General features: G+C 38.1%; 1 protein-coding gene across 5 annotated transcripts in view; it reads right to left on the bottom strand.

The window, feature by feature from the left end:
• The window catches only part of ptprz1b (protein tyrosine phosphatase receptor type Z1b), a 64,350-nt gene that overhangs the window by 7,599 nt on the left and 31,072 nt on the right, over positions 1–25,679 (bottom strand). For 2 of the 5 annotated variants that reach the window (XM_041977887.1, XM_041977890.1), the window contains exons 3-17: positions 18,709–18,888; positions 16,276–16,427; positions 16,107–16,202; positions 15,929–15,995; positions 15,059–15,216; positions 13,347–13,497; positions 10,777–10,961; positions 7,988–8,114; positions 7,843–7,895; positions 5,864–6,343; positions 5,545–5,722; positions 5,153–5,377; positions 1,149–1,293; positions 972–1,063; positions 24–121 (exon numbers count right to left, since the gene is read on the bottom strand). In XM_041977887.1, coding sequence (XP_041833821.1) covers positions 24–121; positions 972–1,063; positions 1,149–1,293; positions 5,153–5,377; positions 5,545–5,722; positions 5,864–6,343; positions 7,843–7,895; positions 7,988–8,114; positions 10,777–10,961; positions 13,347–13,497; positions 15,059–15,216; positions 15,929–15,995; positions 16,107–16,202; positions 16,276–16,427; positions 18,709–18,888 — 2,387 coding nt within the window. The remainder of the gene's footprint in view (positions 1–23; positions 122–971; positions 1,064–1,148; positions 1,294–5,152; positions 5,378–5,544; positions 5,723–5,863; positions 6,344–7,842; positions 7,896–7,987; positions 8,115–10,776; positions 10,962–13,346; positions 13,498–15,058; positions 15,217–15,928; positions 15,996–16,106; positions 16,203–16,275; positions 16,428–18,708; positions 18,889–25,679) is intronic. The other 3 variants (XM_041977889.1, XM_041977891.1, XM_041977888.1) reach the window with 2 other exon arrangements.

Here is a 25,679-nt window from a genome sequence, read left to right as displayed (position 1 = left end):
TACTGAACGTCTCACTCACACACCTCAAACTCCTTAGAGAAAGTGTTGTTACTGTGGAGCTCCATGATGTGCTTCACAAACTGCTTCACTGTCAGCGACTCATGGCCATCTGTAACACAACCTTAAATTATAGCCTTTAGTTAAAACTTTAAATAAAGTGAACCACTTAAAACACAAAACCACAGAGATGTTTATCACAAGCTCAACGCCAGGAAAAGAAAGATTAAACAAAACATGTACAGCTTAAAGTGTCTGTGTCTAAGTCACATAAAACTGCTTTAAATTTTTTCTGCAAGCTGAGCTTCTTTAATTTTAAGTAATTTTGAAGTTGATTCCATGTAAACAGAGTAAACAGCATTTCCTTCAATGTACAATGCAAATATAAATAAGACCAACTGCTCTGATTAACACAACAAATAAGTACAAGTAAGTACTTATTTGTTGAGTTTTTCATGTAGATCTAGAAATAATCAGAAACAGACCAAGAATGGCTTGGTAAATAATATAAATGAGTCAACAATGCCATCCAGCCAGTGATGATTTACAGTGATGATCAATCTGTATTTAATGCATTTCAACATATCCCTTTTTGGCCTTGAATGAAAAACATGGCTTGATTCTGGAATAAAAAAAACACATTTCAGCTTAATTTCATTGTCACTAGTTGCTGGATATGAGCTGTAAAAGATAATGAACCATCTATTATAATTCCATAACCCTGAAAAGTGGTAACAGAAGAAATACTCAGTCACCTCGGTTTTCATTTTGAATATCATGAGTTAATTTTGTTTTAAAACAAAACAAGGCCCAGTGCAGTGTACTACTGTATCATCAGCATATAAGTGAAATTTGCAATATTTTAATCAAGAAATAAAATAAGTGGGCCCAGAATTGACCCATGCAGAACACCTTTGGTCATACCAAGAAGGGGCACACTGACACACACTCTTTGCTCTTTGCTTTAGTGATACCTGTGGCCAGTAGCAGGGGTGTAGATGGAGCAGATATGACTTTTGGTGATGCGCTGTCATCTGGATAGAAATGAGCTGCCTGGAAACAGTTTCTGTAACATAGAGAAATTAAAATCTCCATCAAGTGTGGAGGTGAGAATATAGTGACTGACTTGCTGTGCTTGTGTGGGACTGTACCTCCAGTAGATAAGTATGCCCACCAGTACCAGCAGACAAAGGATGGTAAGAGTGGAAACGACAGCCAGAGGAACCACCGTCCTCTTTTCCCTCTCCATGCCTTCAACCAAACCAACCCGAGACTCATGGCTGCTGTTGCTGCCTTCTAAAAGAGACAAAGAAAAGTTTATATTATTCATATTACACAACACAGTAGCTAGAAAAATGTTTTACCTATGAAAAGAAATTACTGGACAACAGTCAGTGAGCCAGTAAGGAATCTCAAACGATTTCTCAAACTTCCAAGAGAACAATTTTTTGGTCCCTCTGGGAAAGCAGGAACAGAATATAGACACAATATTGCTTGCAACTTTATTAAAAGTTTGTCTTGTTCAAACATGTAAGACATCAAATTAACATACAATCTCCCTCAAAAGCCAATTTAGTAACCATATCTGCTCCAGCATGAGGTCAAATCATCCACAGACAACCAACCTCCAAGTCAAAGGGCAGGACCAAAGACACACCAAACAAAGAAAACAATGTGCTGAAATTGGAGAATAACATAGACGACTGATTAGAAAAAAGACTTTCCAAAGATATTCACCATAATCCAAACCGCCACAATTCTTCAATGAAAGAATAACAAGACACATTCAGAAACGTTTACATAGAGAGTTGGCAAAGCACTTGACTAACAGACTAAAGAATTAAACCAGAGTTGCATATATAAAAAACAATTTGGTGCAGCTGCCCCGAACTGTAATATAAATTCAACCACATGAATATCTGAAAAGTCACAAATTCAAACTATGAACTGACCTTCAGATGGCTTAATATGGTTCCATTCAGACTTGGTCCAAATGGATACTTACCATCTTTTTATCAGCCATTTTCACACATGCACTGGAGTTCTGAAATGTTGTGGAGATCTTTTGGAGCAGTGGCATGTTAGAATGCAAACAGCTTAGTTCTGGGGAGTTTTCACCCAGCCCCCATGAAAAATCTAGAACACCAGACAGTGTGACAACATGCAAACGTAGCAGATAATTTTCCAGAGCATTTGCTGCTACGGAGTGAGTTAAGTAAGTGTGTGTGTGCTGGTGAGAGCTGCTGCTATGGATAATAATGGTCAACAAAGAGGTCACCTGCAATTTTCAAGGTACTGTAAAGAAAACGCAGCCATTTCCAAAGTGCATTTTTTTGCATCATGTCTTGCTTCCTTTTGTGCTCCACACAGCCTTGCCCCTCTTACATTTTCAACTCTAAGACGCTTCTCCAGCATAAAATCTCCAGGTATGAATTGCTTGTGGAAACAACTGCAGGAAAAACACCATACAAGTTGTCCACATGTTCTCCTCAACATCTCCAGTGCTCATGTTCAAAAATGGCTACAGCCTTACTTAAGGGCATACAACTAATTTAACCAGAACACTGACTTCTTTTAGGTCTGGTCTCCATTGCTTTTATCTTTATCTGCTTAATGTCCCCTTTTATTTACCAGCAAATCTTCTAATTTGCTGTTTGGACAAGACAGGGAGTCAGTGCAGAAAACAGATGGCTTCCCCAGCTGGATGATGAGATGAAAATAGCACCATGAAACGCTTATTTTGCCAGATACCTTCTGTGATAGAAAATGAATATTCTTTCCAGGTTTGGCTAAGTGGGCCCAGGACTGACCCCTGGGGAAAACCTTTGGTCACAGCAAGGCAGCCAGAAATGAAATCTTCTGCCTGAATACACAGATCTACCTGACAGATCATTTTCAAACCAGTAGGCAGTTCAATCTTAGAGTCCCACAGTGGCAGATTTTACTTAAATAATACATACATGACAGAAAGCAATATGATAGTAAATTTATATCCTCGCTATATTTGTCTACAAACAGGCAAAGCTGTGGGACTTTCAAATACTGTGCAACATTTACCTTCCATTTGCTCCTCTGTTGCCTTGTTGCTGTCTGTCAGGTTGAGCAGAGGGGCAAGGCTCCTTGAGGCATCAAATAATAACTTATGCACACTCGAAAAATCCTGCAAACCGTCTCCAGCTGCACCTGCATCACCACCTGCTCTTCTACCTTCTTTGTTGCTGTCTTCTATATATTCCTCACTCTCCAGAGCAGCTTTTCTTTTATCCACTTGCTCCTTCTTGTATGCAACAGTAGTCATAAATCCAATAACTGAACTGTCAAAGCTTCTGTTTTGACCTACTTCATTGTGTTTATGGCTGATAAACAGAGAGTCTGCTGCCGGTGCATTGTTACCAACAAGCTGCTGCAGAATGTCTCTTCTTTCAGATGATAATTCTTCATTGCTGTAATCCCTTCTCTTATCCTTGGAAGTGCATATATTTTTGCCTAAAGATTTAAAACCCTCTTTATCCCTGTTTATATTTTCCCCATCATCAATCCCAGCATGCTCTCCAGAGCCACTGACATCTTCAGCCCCACTGCCAACGTCGCTGTGCAGTGTCCATCCATCTTCCGTCTCCACTTTAGATTTATTTTCTTCTGTCAGCATGTCATTGCCTGCAGGGATGTTGAGGTGTCTAAAACTCTCATTTGATTTCCTTCCCACATATTTCACACCATGATTTCCCATGTTAGTCTTTTCCTCTTCCTCACCACTTTCCTCAAATTCCACCTCTCTCTCTGCCACTATGTCATTTCTTGCTTCCTTTGTATCATCTCTTTCAGAGGCTTTTTTACTTCCAGGTGATCTGCGCTTTTCCCCAGTTTGATCCACCTTTAAGTCATCAGCAGAGCTTGGAAAAGAGGAAAACTGAGGCCATACTTTAGCTTTTTCATGTGATTCCTCATCAAAGTTGTCGTTATGACTGGAGCCTGATCCACTGTTATCTGTTGGGCTGTCTGGCAAATCAAAACTTCTGAAATCAAAGAAAGGTGTGACAGAATTTCTCTTTTGGTTGTCCTCATTTCCATCTGCACTGGCTTCCTCTTCATTGTGGCGATGTGGCTCTGAGGTGATATTCAAAATACCTTGAATCCTTTTATTCCTTTCAGTATGAACAGATGTTCTGGATGAATTAATGATACTTGAGACATAATCAGACAGCATAGACGGGGAGTTTCTAGTTTTTAGATTCTGGGAGCCAAAAGGAGAAAAGATTGATGGATTTTTGGAATTCAGCTGTGAAAAGACAACAAAGTGACCCTTGGAGGACTTGTTTTTATGGAGGGTAGTAGAAGAATCTGAGCTAATGGTGTATTTACTGAGCGTGACACTCCCATCACGGACAGAAACCGCTGAGTTTATCTGGCTGATTCCACTTGTAGTGCTAGGAAAATCCATGAAGCCAGAAGATTGATGTGCATTTGAGTGAAGTCTTGATGTGGGTGAATTTGCTGCAAGAAAAGCCAAAGCAACAGTGTCTCCTTTTAAAATATGTCTCTCTTAAGTTAAGGCATGAACTTCTGTCAACTCTCATCCTTCAACTAAAGCCACAATAGTGAGGATGGACAGCAATGTCAAAAAGCAGCAAAGGACAAAAGAAAAGAGCCACCACCAGAGAGTGCTGTTGAGCTACAGAAGAGAAGTCAGACATACAGAAGAAGTCACAAATGTAGACACTAATCACCAAGCTTGAGGAGATTCAAGTAGATTGTTGCCAGGCAGGAAAGTTTGACCACATCGAGCAACTAGCAGTGAGATTTGCAGAAGCATATGTAATTGTGAGCCACATCAGAGAGCGAGGAGGACACTGATTAATGCTCCAGCCATAATCAACGCCTCCTTCTTCATTATTACCACCACCAGCATTATCCACATCATGTCACCACACAGATGCCACCCCGATGACACCGCGTAGCAGTGATTAGCTGCACAGTGTGGACCATTAAAGTAGAAAAGAAAGCATCCACTGCAATTAGTCCAGCTGTCCACCCACCATGGAAAAATATACATTTATGCAGAACATCTGCTGAATAGAATCTCTAGCACTGAAAACGTAGACATGCTTTTAAACGGAGTTTAACAGAATTCAAAAAGATGTGATTTTGTTCTTACCGCTGAACATGGGCTGAGTTGTATGCATTAACACTCTGAGCAAAGGAGAGGTTGTGAATGATTTGTAGACTGAGTCAGTGGGTGTGTTGCTTGCAGTTGCTGTGTTCTGCTTTATCCAGACGGTGGAAGCGGTGGAGGAATCAGAGGTGGTGGGATTTGGGACTGTCTTGTCCAGAGGGGCTTCACTATCTTCAGAGGATGGCAGGAAGTCTTTAGTTACTTTACCTGTGGATATAAATATGATATGCCATGATTTTCCAGATTTGTGAGACTACAAATTCAGAAAAACCTTAACGTCTGCTGTCTTTACAAAACAAATTAGTGATACAAGTAAGTATCCAGCAGAAGAGAACATTTGTTCTGCAACTGTGGAAATCCTGGTTATGTCTGACCTAGCGCCACAGAAGCAAACACTGTTGCAGGGTAAGTGGTGGTTTCCATTTGAGTGCTGGAAACTGTGTCTTCATAGAAGATATCAGTGACTTTGATGTTCTCCACTGAAGGGGTGTACAGGTCCGACTTTAGAAGGCCATTTTCTCGATCTTGGTCTGATGGATCATCATCCCTCAACTACAGAAGAAAGAAAACAAACCGATGCAGAAACTAGCTTGAATGAAAATGTATAAAATACTTGATTCCTCCTGCAATACTGATTTATTTAGATGTAAGAATGAAGAGAAAACTGAGGGAAAAGGAGGTGAAGAGAATGACCTGAGGTGTCAACATCGACAATGATGCCTCTTCTGTGATTTGTCGGCGGGTCGATGGGGGAACGGTCGTCCGACCAATTGGAAACAGAAAACCCGGCTGCTCGGCCGCTTGAGTTACCCAGGTTGCACCATTGCTGTTAGAGCCTGGATTCATAAAGGGCCAGTTTGCTGGGATCAGCTGGTCACCTTCAACCCAGTTTTGATCAGTGACATCAGGCTTGGACCTGTGTTGGTTGAGTCCAGTTTTCTGCAGGACGGCAGAGTCAGAGGCGGTCTTTGGGCTTGAACTTGAGTAGACTTGGAAAGGGATGTTTTGGTTTGCTTGGATGTGGTCAGTGGGCTGGTTCTGGTTATGTGAAGGGTGGTTCTGGTAAACTCTGGTCTGCTCAGCTGGGATCTCCTCAACTGGGCTGTGGTCCTCTGGAGCCAACTCAAGCTGATTCTGGTTCTCTGGCTTCTCCCATCCAGCTACAGGTGAGACCTAAAGCAAGAAAAAAAAGACCACAGTGTGGAGCTGTTTCATAAGATATCTAATGAAACACTGTTTATGGAGGTGGAATAAACAACTAGAAGGGATTTTTCTTATTGAACCACTTCTTGTGGAAACTAATGGAATAAACAGAAATAGAGGTGGGAATTGTTTGAGCATTACCAATTCAGATTATCATTGATTCCTACATTAAATTCCAAACAGGTCTGCACCCCGCTGTAATGCTTTTAATGTTTTATGTAAAGCATTGTTCATGGAATGTTTTATAGAAATAATTTTGCCTTGCCTTGAGGAAACAAACAGAGCCCAATATTCAAACTAAAAATGTCTCTTCTCATTGGCCATTTATGATGATGCGTAACAGTCACACAGACACACAGGTCCTGACAGAGATGCACCTCATTTGCTAAATGCCAGCTTACAGAAAGAAGGATTCAACAACCTGAAAACAGTAAAATAAAAGCAAAAGTATACCCTCTTTCACTCCTAAAGTTTTACAAATCAGGACATAAGAAGCATCCGGTTCTCACCAAGTATCACAATTAACTCCTTTTTCATTTACATTGTCTATTATATGTTAGCAAGGATTCAGTCAGGTTGATGTCTGGACTTTGGACCATTGCAACACCTTGATTCTTTTCATTTTAGGTCTTTAGCTGTTTTTTTTTTTTTTGGATCATTGTCCTGTTGCATGACACCTTTAGCTGTCAGGAGACAAATATCTCCACTTTAGTCTTATGTTCCAAAAGTCTTGTGGTAGATCCAGATGAAACTGTGCAAACATAAGCATGAGCTGTATACTCTTCTAGAAACCACTCCAAACAAGCCCTACTTGTTCAAATGTTAAATAAGGCCTGTAGAGTCTGAGCTGTGGTTTTTGGGGTTTTTGCAGTTTCTCTAAATGTATGTCCTTGAGGTGAACTTGCTGGGATGCCCACTCCTGGGAAGACCAGCAGCTGCCTTGAAAACTTTCCATATGTGGATAACCTGTCTCACTGTAGAAAGATGGACTCCAAATGTACTTGACTTTTCACACATTGCTAATTTGGTTAAGTAATTATTTAAGAAAAACTAATCTTGTTTTAAGAGCTGCAATAAAAATAAATAAAAAAAGAAGATGACTTTTTTATGCCCTGTGCAGACTTAAGAACTGTTAGAGGCTGTACTTTCTTTTTGATAGGACCGCATCTCTCTTCCAGGCCTTATTATACTGTAATAGTGTCTGAGTTTTAATCTCCAACCCCACACAGACAGAAAACCAGACAAGACATCACAGCTAAAATGACATTTTTTCAGACCACTGAGTTCATAGCCTTTGATTGTCCTCAATATACATTCAATGACCAGTCTCTGGTGATATTAAGAAATTCATTTACATAATAATTATGTTTGCTGATATGACCGAACACAAGGCAAACATCAGCAGTGTACGATAATAATGGAATATTCAGCAGGATTGGATGAAGTCACAGATACACAGACTGTCCTACCTCTTTGTGGCCTCCTGACACCCCCGTGGCAATGTCAGCGGTGGAGTCACTTTCTAAAAACGAGGGAAAAAATTATTATAATTTATGACTGTACTAAGTCTAACAACTAAAACATGTGCTCTTATGAAGCTAAATGTGTTTGTACCAGGGTCTTCTAGCGGCATGTCTACTATAATCTGGTCACTCCATCGTCCTCTGAGGCCATTGGTGCAAACAGCCACCACCTGAACCACGTAGCTGCTGTTGGCCAGCAGGTTGGAGATGATGGCACCCTGAAAAGTTTTATAGTTTAAAAAGTTATCCCTTCTCCTTGTTTTAAAAACAGACACTCAAATCATCTTTTATTTTACAAATATATCTTAATTATATTATTGTGGATAATGATGCTTATTAGCAAAAGCTTGATTTAATTGCATGTCAACACATATTTTCTGTGCTCAACATTTTGCTTTGCCTGCTAGCTCACTAGTTTAACTCGCAGTCAGAAGAAATGTCTTCTCTCATACCTCATCTCTAGTTCTTTTGTTTGTTTTTGGGTTTTTTTTGTTGTTTTTTTACGGGATTATTGCCATAACATACCCATTTTTTTCATTGTGTTTTCCAAATGCAAATGACTCTTTTCTACTTGTAGAAGAACTCCACTTGGAATTACTTATCCTGACTTAGAGGAAGCTCATCTAATATTATTTGCGTCCATCTTAAGCAGTTTTTGTCTGACCCACTGCTGTCCTGTTACTGGAAGCCGTGAAGACAAGGGGAGTGCTGTTACCATTTGGACATCTGTGGTTCATGTCAACAGCGGGATGTAGTTTTTTCCAACAAAACACAGTATTGAAACCAGATGAGCAGAACCTGATGTTACTAGCTGACTGGCATTGCAGGATCCTCTGGCTTGTAGGATACATGTCTGACTCAGGCTCTTTGTCCACAATGACTAAATTTAACTGCAATTTAAAGTTTTTGGTGATTCTTGTTGGTCGAGGAGGCTGTGCTTCGTTTCCGTTAACCTTCAGCCACGTCTCAGAGGTCTATGGAGAGTTTGTGGACCTCTTGGTTCAAGTTTCAGCTCTGATAAACCAGACACCCAGAGGTTTGCCGTCTTTATTACATGCAATAAATTTAATGAGGCACAGGTGGACAGCAGAGAATTTTTAGAAGCATTTCAAGGATCACTGAGTAAATTGGATGAACCTGAGCTGGTGAGGATTATAACAAAACCTCTGCATACTTATATAAATAGACATTTAATTATTTTTCATTCAAACTAAACAGAGAAATACTTAAAACAACTGATGAGGAAATTTAAGTGAATCAATTGAAAAAGTGAAATTTAAAAGTGATGTATGATGTAGTAAAATCTGTTTTACCATTTGGTATCTGAGCAAAATATTTAAGTTATAACAGTTCTGACGAAACAAGCTGTAAATGCAAGGGGTTGTCCATATAGAATAAACACACTCCCGCAGACACACAGCTATTCTTAGTTACACTACGGGCTGTTCAGTGACCTGTTAAAAGGCCCAGACTGACTGTCACTGTCAGTTAATTACTCAATCACTTTGATCAATCTACATTCTAGCAGCACTCACGTTGTTACAATGACAGAGAGGAGTAAGAGCAGATGGATGGAGAGAATGCAAGCATATTTGTAGCAGGAGTGAGGGGTATTACTGCCACTTTTCTTCCAATTACCTCTTCATGTGCGGACTGGAAATAATGGTGCAAAACATGAGATGAAATTGAGTGAGGCCAAAGGTGAATGCACATGAAGCGTAAAAGAGTTTTTACCATTCTAACGACTACTTTTATCCAAGTGGCCTGGATCCACTTAGCTAAGCTTTCTTGTAACTTCTTTTAGTAGTCTACAGGAATAATTCTTCAGGCTTCTTGAAGGACTTTTAAAAAGCTCTCCTTTGGATGTTGGCTGCCTTTTGTTCCATTCTTGGTTCATTAATATTGAGGTCCAGGCTCTAAGGAGGATTTTCAGTCCAGTTCTTGTGTCATTTGGCATACCTCACCATTTTCTCCTGCTTTCCTTTCATTAAGAATGGCTTCTTCCATGGAGACCATTTCTCAATGGAAGGCCCAGTTGCATCCCCCAGGCCCAGTGTTGTTGTTTTATTCAGATTTTTGTTCAGTGTGTGTGACACTAAAATTCTCCGTAGGAATGAATGTCATTGGTTATTTATCCCACTGTGTTGGCCCTGCAGTGAATGGATGGATGGATGCTGTGTATGTAAGGGCCTCTGGTTGGCATTACTAAGTAAGGAAGTCAACTAGAGATGAGTCAGAAATCTGTCAAGAACCATTTTAAAAGCCATGTGATTCCTTTGCAATCTTTAATAAGCTTTATAATGATGCTAGTCTGGATAGAATCTCCTTCTAAGTACGTGATGTTTATCTAACCCAGGAACTTGAATAAAGCTACAAAGTGTCTCTTTGTATCCTATACTGTTCTTTCCAGACTATTACTTTAAAGAAACACTCTTTCACTCTACCAGGCTACTACTGTATGTTTTTCCTATTTCTTGAGGAAACCATTTTCAGATGCTGTTCATCTGTTGTAGGTAAGTTTTTAGGTCTCCCATTTCTTCTTTTATCCTCCGCAGTTTCCTCTAATGTTTTAGGACACACTGCACACCATGCTGAGATATGCCACATTTTCAGCTAACAGCTCTTTGAGAATTATCTTGATGCTGCAAAAATACTATTTTACATTTCTAAAACTGGGTTATCTGAGTTTTTATAGATAAAACCAGGTAAAAAAGGAATAAATAATGTTTCATTGCAAAATGCTGCTGGTAATAAAGCACCTAAAGATCCTATTTTATATATATATTAAACACAAGCTTCAACTTTAATAAAGAAAAATTTTGGAAAAGAATTGTTGCTCAAGACCAGTTTAAAGGATTAGTTTTAAAAGGAATGTCTTACCACGTCTTGGTCTCCATCAGTTCTGTATTCACGCTTGTTCTGGTCTTGGCCTTGAAGCTTCTGGTAGGTGACACTATACCAGTCGATGGTGGTGTCGTAAACTGCACGGGGACGCTCCCACATCACCATGATGGTGGTTTCATTCTGGGCATCAGCTTGTACATTTTGCGGCTCAGAGCTGCAAGCTGGAGATGAAAGAAAGAAAGAACAAATCACTAAAAGGAATAATTACGCTGTGAGGATGAAATACAAAAACCTTTGGAGAGCTGAAAAAACTGAAAATTGGAGCAATCACTAGTAAGCATCTTGATATGCAGAACTCTGAATATTAAATTTCATCTTTCTGGAGGTTAACTTGATGTTAAACAACTGAACGAAAACTGCAGGGATGCAGAATTCTATTTTAAAAAGCCCCATTTACTGAGCAAGTGTGGGAATAAGCGAAGTGTGTGTGTGTGTGTGTGTGTGTGTCTGTGTGTGCATGAATGTATAAATTTGTTACAAGCAAAGAGCCCCTTCTCTGAATTTTTGAATACTTTATTTAAATATCAAAAAGAGCTGTAATAAATTGCCTGCTCTGAGAGGAACTACATAGTCCAGCTCCTTGGCAACCAAAAAGATCAACTTTGTTTTGGGGTCAAATTCATAAAAACTGTGATGATGTTAAATTATATTTTGATGATCAAAATCAGGCTGACCTTGGAGGACAGAGCCTCAACAACATCGAAAAAAAAACCCCAAAAAACATTATTTTTCATCACCCAGAAAAATAAGATTAATAATGTAATATTCATATTGATTGCTGAGGAGAAATTCAATTTTCTCCCCAATTTTGGCATAAATCAAACTGATGAAAAGCTTCAGACACGCTAATAAGCACCAGTTTTTCATGCTACAAAATCATAATGTGCTGTGTCTGCTGGGAGTTTAAATCACTGGTGATCAATAACAGTTTTTCAGACTTGGCTGCAGAGATCTTTGCCAGTTCAAACTCACTTTCTAAGCTGCTTTATTACTAAAACTCAGTCTAAGATAGTAATGTTATACTGCTATACACCCCAAAGGACTGTAAAGTACATGTCAGATTAAGTTCAAAGAAATGCACAATTATATGTAAAATGTAGAAGAAGAAGAAAAAATGGATCTGGTTGTTCCCACGTCCTAAAATGAGGCAAATACAACCTCAAATGAACAATGTATGACATATTACACTGTGGCAGTATTTACCAAAAGCTGCGCTAAAATGCAAAAGCAGAATAATCTTTTCCAACTATAACTTAAAATTTTTATTTTCTGTGTGTTGTTATCTACCCCACACATCGTTGTAGAGGATTTTTTTTTCTTTAGAACATAGCCTCAGTCCATTGAGGTCTTCCATTATTAATCTATACACAGCTTTTTAAGGTCCCAGCACAGGTCTTTGTGTAGGTACAACATCTTGAATCCTTTCCTTTTCTGTTACACACTTTCTGCTGTGTTTGGATCATTTTTCTGTTGTAGGATCTAATTTCAGCCAAGCTTCAGTTGTCAGGCAGATACTTTGTTATACAGAGGAGTTCATGGTAGACTCAATAACTGCAATAAGTATCCAGGTCCTGTGGCTACAAAACAAGCCCAAATCATCACCCCTCCACCACCATGCTTGACAGTTGGTTTTATGGAGACATGAACAATATTTGTTCATGTCTGACAAATAAAACATCATGAAAGCTTAAACCTGAAAGTGTTTGTGCTGATATCCTGTGTTTGGTTTTCACCAGGTCTGGTGTTGTGCATTATGACCCAATATCGCCACTTTGGCCTTGTCTGTCTAAAGGGGATTCAAGATTCAAGATTTAACATTCCTTATTTGTGTCCTTTGGTAAAAATTTGGCTCAGTTTCAGGGGCACTGCTGCACAAAAATAACAATAAAAACAACACAATAATACATAACAATACATGTTTTTAAGAAGATAAAACAAATAACACAATAAAAACAGATTAGAAAGTAAAAAAAATGCTATCTAATAAAAAGTTGTGCAGAATTGGCTTTAACTTTCTACATAATCATCATATTATCATGTTTACTCATTGATAAGCTTGATGGATAGAGGAGAAAATGAATATTTGCATAGGGGACGCTATACCTCCTTTCTGATTTCTGTGTGCAGAACATGTGAGATGTCAGATAAGATATTGTTTGCCTGTGGAAGACTGCCTGGTCAAAAGGCTGCTGGAAGTTAGGAGGAACATTCCCCATGATCTTCTTATCTGTATTTTGGAGTCTTGGATTTGATCGTTAGGTTCCCAAACCAGCTTGTGATACTGTCCCAAAAGATCATTATTCCTGTGGTCTTGTAGTGTCTTCAGATGCAACTTTACAAACCTAAGATGTGCTGCCATGTTCTTTTAGGAGAGAAAAGGTTTTCACTGGCAAACCTTCCAAATCAGGCATACTTGATTGGTCCTTTTATAAATGTACTGTCAACATTTTCCTAAATTTAATCTTAAAATTTGCACTTAACAAATTTTTTAACCTTTTGACTAAAAGGTTAAATGGTAAATGTTTTCTTTAAAACAGATGACGTACTGGGTGTGAGCACCTCCTCGACTCCAGTGTAGGAGGCAAACACCTGGCCCATAAACTGCTGCTGCTGCTCCCTGAAGTTGCTCTGCAGATAATCGGTCAGCATCACATATCCAGCCTGCTCCATGGTCATCACCTCACAGAATACCTCCAGCTGGTGGCACACAGGGAAGGGCAGGAGAGAGAAAATTAAGCTGAAGCACAAGAAAGAAACATGTATCTTCTGTATTTTTCTCCTTCCTGTGGTGTTGCCAAAATACAGTAAATCAAAAAACTGATGCTTGTATCTGCATGTGCGTTTTAAGAAGCTTGTGTTGGTGCCAGGCTGAGGCAGAGCGACAGCACTGCTCTATTTTTGGGAAGCACGTATGTGCCCGTGTCATGCCTTGCCATCCTTCTTCAATCATGCAAACACACACACACATATTTGCATGCGAACTGTGCACAAACTGCAACCAAGGTCTGATTTGCTCCATTATACTGTTACAAAATTGATTATCATCACACAGATGATTTAATCTAGATTCGGTCTAGAATCCAGAGTTACACTGTCAGCTTGTGCTGTTTTATTGTTAACTTATTTATTATTTCAAACACACAACACAATAAATCCGTGTTCTGCAAGTTCATATTTGGACTGAACCTGTCACTTTTCATCACTTCAACACAGCATTTTTGTATGCCTGTATCTGTGCGTACAAATGTATGACAACTGGCCTCAAACCAAACAAAATCCAACCTGACACAACAAATACAGGTAGCAGTGATGCTAATGTGTTTATCCATGATTGTGTCTTTATACTAAATATTCAAGCAAAAGTTCTATTATATTTTTATAACTCTAACCAATTAAAAAAAAAAAAAGATTTCCTTCTTTTATTATTTCAAAGCACAGCATGAACATGACAGCAGAAGTCTCACATTAAAGATTTACATCACAAAGTGCTTCCATCAGACGATTCGACTATGTGCTACGTGTTAACTGATTTTTCCCCTTAAGTCTGTAATCTGTGCTACAGAGTGATGCATTCAGAATAACACTGAATGGAAAGTAGCGTTACTGACTCTTTTCTTTGGGTTGTCTTTAAAAATTTAAAAATACTTTTTAGATGTTCAGAAAGATTTCAACATTAGTGACTTTGGAACTGTAGTGGGTCACAGAAATATTCACCCACCCATGGCATTTTCCCTATTTTTTGCATTACAACCTATAATTTAAGGCAGTTTCTTAAAGTATATGATGTAGGTGTACATACAGTAATCTAAATTGGTGTGAAAGGCAAACCAAACAAAAAACAAGAGCTTGTAAATGTATTCAACTCCCACTACATAAAACCCCTAAATCAAATTTATCCAACTGAGAAACTGTGGAAAAATGTAAAGGTTGCTATAAATTAGCAAAAACCATCCAACCAGAAGGATTTTTTGGAGCAGTATTGAAGAATGAGCAATAATTCCAGTGGCTGAATGTGCCAAGATCTTGGAGACGTACACTAAGAGACTTGCAGCTGTAATTGCTGCAAACAGTAGCTCTACAAAGTGCAAACTATGAGGTGATGAATACATATACAGTCTTTTTTTTTTTTTTTTTTTTACCCAAGATCACTTAACTGTTTTAGACTATTTTGCATTTAAAATACTGGTATTGTTAAAAAAAAAAAAAGTATATTTGCTAGTTGCTGTATGTTGGAGTGCAAGTGCTAAAATTCACTAACCTGTGCCTCTGATATGGCCACGGTGTGTTTAAAAATGATCCATTCCACCAGCTCGGAGCAGGGAGGAGTGGTCAGGGAGCCGTTGTAGATGTAGTATTTATCAGTGTTGTTAGGCAGCAGGGACCTCAAGGTGAAAGCTTCCACAGACCCACTTTTACCTGGTGAAAACAACAGCATTAAAAAACTATTTATTTATTTTTTTGCTAGGCTAAGCATTTTCAGAGTGTCAGAATGTGGAATTGATGTTGACTGTAAAGCATGTCCACTGAGTTAAATTAAAAGCAAATCTATCTTATTTTACCACTTTGATTATATCAGATTATATCATGAAGCAATCTTTCAGAATTATTCTTGCTGCACTGACTCTGTGTGTACATGAGTGATAATAAATCTCCTGGTTATCTTTGACTGGAGGAAATTGAAGTTATTCTGAGGCCATTTAACAGTGCAATGATTATTTTTCTCTCATTTGCCCAGTGCACATGAAAATGTGACAAAGTACAAACAATGGTTAAACAATACACTAATATTGGGTGCTGTTAATGAGCCAAAAAAAAGAACAGCAAGAAGAGAACAAAGAACCAAGCTGAATGATTAAAGTAATATTTAGAGCTTATAAGGAAAAAAAAACATACCATATCATTATGTTAAATCTCAGTTCATACTTCAGTTTTCTCCTGAACATAATGATGACTTTAACTAGCAAATACAAAGGATCTCAACAGAAGGAAACTCCATCAAGAAAACCTTTATTTAAGGCCTTATTATCATCATTACCTGGTAAGGTCTTCTGGGTAAAAGTGTATCATTTCACCATTTGTTGCCTTGTAGAATATTGATTTACTGTAGAGTTCTGCTGGAATGACCTACCAAACCTGCTGACAGTGTCAATGGCCTCCAGTACTGGAATGAAGTTCTCATTGTCTTCCAGGCCAACCTGTAGAGAACATGAATTTCTAATGTGGATTTCAAGGGGAAATACCAGTGATATCAATCCAAGGACCGACTAATTCCTGACAGAGAAGTTTCCATCAACACGTCATCCTACCTCAAAGAGCACAGCCAAGGCAGCGATCCTCCCTCCTTCCTTAATAGCATCATCAAGACTTTGGAAGTCGTTCGGATTGTAAGAGTAGATCTGCATCTGAGCCACAACCAGAGAGGCTTAGTTTATCTTTGTGCATGGCGAAAAGATAATGTGTACTACTGCTCCTTACCTCCAGCGGGTATTTCATCCTATTTAGACTGTGTTCAGACCCATCTGATGATGCATTGCAGCTTCCCCAGTGGAACTGGAGTCTGGCAACGCGAAACCTGGAGCTCAAACCTCCTCCACTCACAAAGAACTCCCCGTCCACATTGATGGCCACTAAAACATGCACAGACACAGAACTTCAAGCCCAGAAAATAATGAGCTTCAGAGAGAACCAAAGGACTTCATACTCTTCAACAATGGGCAGCGACTTAACCAGCTCAAGGTTTAGGCTCTGTATACAGAAACAAGGGTATTTTTGATAAGATATTTCTGTGCTTGTCTCTGTTGTGCTCATGTAAATGTGCTTTCATGTAACAGCAACATCAGGTGTATTGCTACTGCTCTGGTTTAACATCAGAATATGCACAAAGATACGCTTTGTTTACATGCCAACAGCAAAGCTAGCTCTAGCGCTAGCTTTGTCAACAGGAGTTTTTACATGTTTGCACATAAATTATTCACCATACTACACTCACTGGCCACTTTATAAAATAAATCTTGCTTGTAGCAGGTTGGTTTTGGCTTTAGAAATGCACTAATTCTTCTTTGTCTAGATTTAACAAGTTGATGGAGACATTCCTCAGAGATTTTGCTCCATATTGACACGATAGCATCACACGTTTACTGCAGATTTGTCAACTGAACATCCATGATGAGAATCTCTGATTCCATCCCATCCCAAAAATCCCATCTATTGGATTGAGATCTGGTGACTGTGGATGGCACTAGAGTACAGTGAACTCGTTGTCATGTTCAAGAAATCAGTTTGAGATTATCTGAGTTTTGTGACACGGTGCATTATCCTGCTGGAAGTAGCCATGAGAAGATGGGCACACTGTCTTCATTAAGGGATGGAATTCCCTTTTCTTCCTAATTCTCATCCTTAGTTTGAACTTTAGCAAGTCATATTGATCATGTTTACATGCCTAAATGCACTGAGTTGCTGCCCTGTGAGTGCCTGATCAGCTATTTGTGTTAACAAGCATGTATGAGATGTACTCAATAAGGTGGCCTGCAAATGTTTATCCTCCACTATTCAAAGGAGGTAAAAAATACTATTTTTAAAAATGCCTATGCTTGTCCTTACTTTTGTTTTACAAGGCATATATTCATTTTCTGGAATCTCACTGCTGCTAGAACCCAAAAACATCTAAACTCTTAGATATGGACCAATTAGCCTAAAGCAGGGTGACCACAGGCAGGAAGAGGTTCTGAGAATTGCAGATCTATGGAGGGAACTTCTGTAAGGTTAAGAGTGTTTTTTTTTTGTTTGTTTGTTTGTTTTTTAATGGGTATGTTCATACAATCTATTGCACAAATGGTTTTGAAGCAGCAGGAAATACATCAAATTGTGTGGTGTTTTTCTGATATGTCACAGGCAAAAAATGTTTGAAATACAAATCATACCCAGAGTTAGCTTAAAAAGACCATTTGACTTCATTTCACTCTCCTTTTTGCAGGCACATTTTGAAATGAAATAAGGAAATTTCCAAAGCTTAATATACTTTATCAGATGTCTCAGGGCTTTATAGAACATTCACATTTGTAAGACAATAGAAAGTCATATTTCTAGTATTATATGCTGCCAGTTGTGCAATGTCCATAAATACGCAATTTCCTCTCTGACTCAAAAGAGCAAAACGAAAAAAAAAAAGATTAATTTTAAGATTATTAACGTATATGCACACACACACACACAAGCCTGCAGCCCTGGCAGTGTTGGAGAGATGGTTTTGATACTGTAGCTCATCCAGCTTTCATCTGTTTATCAGTCCAGACATCACTCCACGTGTCTCCTCACATCGTCCTCCTCCCTCTTCTTATATATACATTTCTCTGCTCTTTTGTAGCCTCCTTTCTGCTGCACAGTTTCATCCCTGCCTCTCGGCATTGATCCCCTCTTATGATCTCTCGGTGCTGTCATCCCTGTGGCTGCTTCTCTCTCAATTACATAGTCTCTTTCTTTCTCTTCTTTTTTTTCCCCTGACTCTTTCCCCTTTAAATCCCAGCTGCTCTCTCCATCATTAACCTCTGAGTTGTGGATCACATTTTGTTGCATTTGAACCGATAAGCTTCTTTCCACATCCATGGATTACCATGTTGTGCTTTACAGCACCAGGACGTCAGGATCATACCCATACATTAGATTTACAGTACCACAAACTGTTTGAGTCGTAAGGCTGCTGCTTTAGTGAGCTTTTGCTGAGGTCAGAGAGGAAATATAAATTCAGTACAAATGAGCAAGCTTTTGGTCTGACTTCCAAAAGCTTGAAGGATGATTTTCAAAAAAATGAAGGCTTCAGTTGGACACAAATATCTTAAAGATTGTGGAAACATTGGTAAAAATAAAAATAAAAATAAAAAAATCTATTTCTGTCAATGATTATCTGCATACCAGTTTTTCCATTGTTATGGATGGTGGTGGACTCTGATGTTGGTTTGTGCCAGCCCTCTAGCTGTAGGTTCTGGAACTGCAGCCTGACCTGGGTAAACGTTTCATCGACGTCCACCGGAGACTGCCTCGCACCATTACAGGACGGATACTTCTTACCCCAGCTCTGCTGGTTCAGGCCACCTGTATACAGAGTGATTCAATGTTGTTGAATGCTGTGGATACTGTGTTCAGATTCAGATATTAAAACAGTTTTCAATTATAAGACAGTTTTAAAAAGCACTGTTTACACACTGGTTATAAGGCTCTTCTTAATAATCTCATTTTTCATTTCTATATTTATTTAAATATATTGTTTTATCTTATTTATTTGGATTTATGGAATTTATGTAATCTTGCTGGACCTGACCGGAGGGGACAGGAAAAAAAAAGAAGTAAAATTGAAAGTAGGAAGGTAAAGAAGTAAAAGACCTTCAATAATCCTAGAAACTGCAACCACAACACCCCTCTCCCAAGACAAAAGTTGGATCATTATGTAAAGTATAAACCCAAAAAAATTGTAAAATGTCCAAGTTTAAATGTTTTTTTCTACTGGTAATAAAATATGGGTTCATGAGACTTCCTAATCATTGCCTTTTCCTTTTTCTTTTTATTTCCTTTTTGCACAACATCCCAACTTTTTGGAATTGGGGTTATATTTTTAAAAACATAAAGAAATGAGGACTGGCTTAAGACTTGCACAGTACTGTACTTCAGTCAACCAAATGATCCCCCGCCTGCACATGCTAATTGCTCTGAAATTAGACAAAAATAAATGTGTTTCTACAACAGTCAGAACTAAACAAAAGTAAACAATAGATGGCCTGTGGTATGGAGGTATTCTAAATGAGCATTTCTTGCATTATTGATGTTCTGTGAACGTGTGCATGAATCTGAGAATTTATTTATTTATTTATTTTTTTACTTATTTGGAGAGTGTGGTGATAAAGGGGGTGTATTTGACTTCCAAACAAGGCTGCTTTTCACATAAATAATATAACAGAAGATGAACACCATCCAGACAAAGATCATTTATACTCATACGTGCAACACACACGCACACACACATATACAAACGAACCCTGTCAAAGAACATTAAAAAGAAAAGCAAAACTGGCTTTCTTGGTTTTTAGGGCCAAGATGACGTTCATTAAGAATGAACCGTCTGTCAAATGTCACAAGCTCAAAAGCTCTGTATGTCATTGTATTGATTATTTATGAGGGTTTAACACAATTAGGGATTCACATTTAAAGTAAAAACAAGCAGTATGCATAAATGTGTGCGAATTTATTCATGACTGCATGTCAAATCTGCGCCTGCATCCACTGACATGTTCACTGCTTTAAATGCATATGCTTTCATGTAGAACTTCCTTATTCTTGTCTACGTACATGGAGCACTCCTACATCAGTTTAAACATACTGTGCGCATCTGTGGGTGAAATTCACAGGTGTGAGCTGTCTGTATCCTCAGCTGCTGTATCTACTGTAGCGCAGGAATGAACAGTTATTGCCTTTGCATGAACAAATGTGCTAATTTACAGGATCTACTTCAGTCAATTACTTCGGGCATTTTCAGGGACCTGCATTTAATGTTGACTAATATTTCTGAAGTGAACTCACAGGACAGTACATGATTGCACTTCATTAAAATATAAAAATTCAATGTTTTGCCTTGATTTTAAAGATTATTCTACCATTCTTTCTATTTTTAGGCCACAGTTTAAAAGATCTGGCTTCAACAATGACTTAGTAAAAACCAAAAAGCAAAGACTTAAGTATGATGACAAAATCATATAAGCAGACACTAAATTATGCACCATATTATGTGAGTAGGCTTGTCTTTGTGTTTTAAAGTATACAGTAAAGACAATAGCTCAAATGAGGTCAGGACAGATGGTTTAACTGTAACTGGTCACACATGACTTAACACATATTGGCTTTAGAGAATAGATTTTAAAGTTCTGCTGCTGGTCTATAAAGCTCTGAATGGTTTAGGACCAAAATACATCAGCTTCTATGTTCCACATGTCTGAAACAAACTCCCAGAAAGCCTCAGATCAGCTGAAACACTCAGTTTATTTAAATCAAGGTTGAAGACCCACCTGTTCTCTGCTGCATTTCAATAGTTTTTATTTAGAAGTCAAAATCTACATCTGGTTCTTTTAAGATGGAATCATGTTTTAATATTGTCTCTAACTTTATTTCTTGCATTTTATCTATTTTATTTTAGCATATTCCTTCTGCTTTCATTTCATTAATTGCATTTCTTTTAATCTTTATTTGTTTTTATGCACTTGTATTGCTTTCTGCACCCTGCTGTAATGATTTATGTAAAGCACTTTGAATTGTCTTGTACATGAAATGTGCTATACAAAAAAATTTGCCTTTGCCTTTACATTTACTATTTCAAACACATTAAACAAACAATGTAATGTATTGTTTGGTTAAGGTGCTAGGAGCTACGGCTAGCTCCCCTGCTTTAATCTTCATGATAAGCCCAGTAAATCAACTTATACATTGGGCATTTATATCTCTGTAAATCAAGAAGGACTTGTTTGATTAAGGAGCTAGAGAACCTGGAGTGAGGGTAGCCATCTTTTTTCTGCTACGTGTATGCTAAGCTAAGTCTATTCACCAAAATACACTAAATCAGTGTTTCTCAATCCAGGTCCTCAGGACTCATTGCAGGATTGAGAAACACTGCATTAAGTTACCTTAAGTCACAGTATTTAGATTTTATTTACATCATAGTTTCATTTTGACTTGTTAAAATAAGAGGATTACTTGTTTGGTATGGCAGTAGTGAGTGTATTTTGAACATATCATGTCAACGTGTCATGTGTTTTATTCAGCATGCATAATCTACTATAATTAATAGTAGTATAATAGTAGCATAATTTAGAAAATTTCTTCAATTATCCTGATTTGAACAAAGCCATACACAGTTTCGGTTTCATTAACAACACATTTTACGATTACTTGTGTTCTATACAAGTCAAGATGGATAAGTCAAAGGTGCTAGCAGGAGTGTTTTAAACACTGGATACAACCTGAAGTTAGGCTAACCATGCCTCGCTTATTATTCTAGCTAAAGTAAGCTATCCATTTATTTGGTTGCGGGGGCAGCTGCCTAAGCAGGGAAGCCCAGACTTCCCTCTCCCTGGCCACGTTTGCCAGCTCTTCCAGGGGATCCCGAGGAGTTTCCAGGCCAGCTTCAAAAACTAAACTCAGCTAATACACTTGAATTGATCAAACTCTAGATGTAGGTATATGTGTGTGAGGGAGGAATGTGAGCTTCAGTCTTCTTATAAATGTGCTGGCACTCAGATCTTTAAGTGTTTAAGAATATTTAAGTGAACGCCACAATTTTTGTTAAAAGTTTGTAAGTAGGATTTGAGAATAAATTTGTTCATAACCGTGGTTGTTGAATGAGGCCCCTGTGTTTAAATCAACTCTCATTCAGCCAGTGTGTAAAAATCAGACACTGAAGTGTGAAAATTACATTTCATATTAACAAGATCCACCTGATCTTTCAGAATAGTCCCAGTAAAAAGTAAAAAGTGTACCTGTTCTAGTCAAATTTATGTTGGATACTTTTCAAACTGAAACACTCTCAGATTATATTTTTATGTCTCCTTCATACAAACAAAAGCCAAGCAACAGAAATATGGTAAGATGTCAAATAACATTTTGAAAAAACTTTGATTATTGCTGCCCCTATAGGAGCAGTAGGGTAGAGTCAAGACAGAAACTATTTACACCTGATGCTACTGGGGTGGCTCTTTTTATCCTCAACACCCCAATCATCTCAGCTCAGCCCTGCCTGTCAGGCGAGGAGAGGCGATACGAGAGGAGACTGTATCACAGACAAAGACATGGGGAGATCAGAGAGAAAGTGATAAAGAAAAAGCTGAGAGGGGAAGCAAAGAAGTGTGCACAGACAAAAGCTTATCTTCTTTACAAATGTTTGCTCTGTGCAGATAAATAAGAATTGCCCACCGATGTCTGGAGAGTGTCTGTCTCTCTCACTGCCAACATTTCTACCAATTAAGCTTTTCCGGACAGTGTACACACTCAGCGAGCTGATGTAAGAAAGGTCCCACGTTGCAGAGTGAGCCAACAGTTCAGAAAACAGGCAGGATTATTAAACTGAATAATGTAGGGCTTGACTTTTTGGGGGGACTGTGTGCTACTGTTTGCATCACTGCTGGCAGAAATAGCTGAATATTTATGAAATATTTAGGGAGAAGAAGTGGCTGCTGGTTTTGTTTAGCCCAAGACAGTCCTTTTGAATCTGAATTATTCTGTGGTTTGCATAGAAAAATGTGCAGGAGATGTTATAAAAATCCATAATATTTTTTCCAATGAAATTTGTTTTTCAGTTAAATATTATAGATAAAAGTGAGGGCATTGTTGCTGTAATCTACCTCTTTATGTGACGCAACTTTGTAATAGTTGAAAAAATTAGCACTTCTTGGAAAAATTATGTTACATTTCCATGACTAACAAAAAGCTACTCAAAATGCACTGTAACCTTTATTAATTTGACTTTCTCTAAACCTCTGTCTGCACATGTACAATGTCCAATGTTTAAGTACTTATTGCTCCACATGCTGTTCTCTAATGAGATAATATACCTCAAAAAAAAAAAGAAGTGTCTAAGCCATGAATTAACTGCTAAATGTTCTGGTTAAGTGAGAACTTGTATTTAAGCAGTCCTCTTCATCATGTTGTTTACATTTAGACAAAATGAAATACACAACAAGTTATTGAGACACTGACATTTTTATGTTGTTGTATATCCACCACTGTTATTGACTGATTTTGTTTAAAAGACGTTGAGGTGAAGGAACTCTTACTGCACAATTCTATTTAAATGACTTGTATTCATGATATACCAGCGTAGCATGAACTTTTTATATTTCCTGTAAATTTTACCTGAAAATTGAACATACCTAACCTAACCTTATGGTGAGTAGTAGTTGTCCACATGTCCAAAACATACTGGTTTCATAATTCATGGCTGTGAAAAAGGGTGTGTTCTGTGTACTGCATACACAGGTTTAGTATTTTTTTCAGTCTCACAGTTAAAGACAAAAAAGACATGTATTTATTTATCTCCAACAGATCTACACGATCCCGACACAAACCTAAAATAATTTACTTGTCTCGTTGTGATGGGGGGCCTGCATTCGACACGACTACGTGAGATTTTAAAAAGTGTGGGAGTTAAAAATAAAAAATATAAAGCTGATCTGATTCAGCTGCCGCCAGCAAACTGGTAACCAAAAAAATATGCGTGACTTGTGTATGTTTGTTTCATAAAACACTTATTCCTTATTTTATTTCTAGAAGCACTTGCAACTGGATGTCAGCGAGGCTTGTTTTTGGTCCTGAGTGCATTTACAAGGGTACTAGAATTACATACACACACACAGAGTATGGATAACACTTGGTCTCAAAAGGCAAGTGATATTTGTTTGTTAGTTTATTTTCATCCAATGTAATATTCAGTGCTGGTGGAGAAAAACATTGGCCTGCCCGGGGATCAGACGACCAGCTTTTTCATTGAAAGTTTGCACACAGACTCTATAGAGAAGGTTCTGAGTTCAGTTAAGAGAATTGAACATGTCACACTGCATTTCACCAGCTGCCTCAGCCCAAAGGAGAACTAGCGTTGCTGTTACAGTGTATGAAGAGAAACATTTAAAAACCCCTATTAGATTATTTATATATTTTTGTTTATTAATAAATCTCCCACGTGCATTTACATCCAGTCACCACAGTAAACTCTCACCTGCTAAACACTGCAAATTGTGAGATGGAAACATATCCCTCGGGCAGCTGTTTTTTTTGTCAAGCAACATTCACATAAAATGACTAGAATTAGTAAAGATGACCAAAACCTTCAAGCCCTAATTTTTTTAAATTCTCCAAACCTGTACATATGTTTTAGCCCTAATTAATTACATTTAACTCCTTACCCTAAACATTCACAGATGACAGCACAGTAGAATAGAATTGAATCATGAGGAGATTGGAAATAGAAAAGTGCAATGACTGTAAAAAATGTTATACATGGCAGTCTTGAAATAGTGATCTGTTGCATGACAATAAATGGACTGACACTTTTCACCATCCCATCCTCCTTCCATGTGTTTATTGCTAAATGAAAACAAGTGGATGCTATCACAAAGAAACACATATGGAAATAAAGAATGATTTGGTGATGCATTAAAATATAAGCGACACCTCTGTAGAAAATAGAGAATAAGAAAAAATAAGTAACTGTACAATTTTTGACAAATAAGTTGGGTGTCATTTGTTTAGATTAGCATCTCAAACAGCCTCAACAGTCTTGGATTATAACCCAGCAGACATTTGAGCTGTGAAATAAGAATCATACCTTTGTGTGAGAGGAGACCCAAGTCATTTGTATTCAGCAGAATCAATGATAACAAATGCATTCATGTTCACGCACACACTCGCACGGACTGACTGACACAAAGGAGTGAGTCTGAAGCTGACACGATCTAAGCTACTAAATGAATCTATTATGAATAAGAGGGAGAAAGCACTACACACACATCTCTAATTCAGAGAGATCTACTATGACGGTCTGTCACACACATCAGTAGTCACCTCATCTGAAAATCTGACCTGTTAGACTGTTATAAAAAAAAGCAAGAAAATCCACATAATATGCTTATCATCGATCTTAAAGGCTTGATGTAGACTTGAAAGCTGAAGAGTGTTAAATATTTAATGCCTGAAGACTGGCTCTCCAAGCTGATTCACTGTTTATCTTGAAGTTGAGAAAAAACACACAACTTTAACTCAAACCAAAATGTCTTAATTTCTTAGCTCATTGAGGTTTACCTTAAACATGATATTCATATTACTACTCATGAGATCTTGTAAGTGAACATGGC

Source organism: Melanotaenia boesemani, chromosome 23 (genome assembly GCF_017639745.1).
Source record: "Melanotaenia boesemani isolate fMelBoe1 chromosome 23, fMelBoe1.pri, whole genome shotgun sequence".
Lineage (NCBI taxonomy): Eukaryota > Metazoa > Chordata > Actinopteri > Atheriniformes > Melanotaeniidae > Melanotaenia > Melanotaenia boesemani.
The sequence above is the reverse complement of the archived record's forward strand: the minus strand, read 5'-3'. Positions and strand labels throughout refer to the sequence as shown.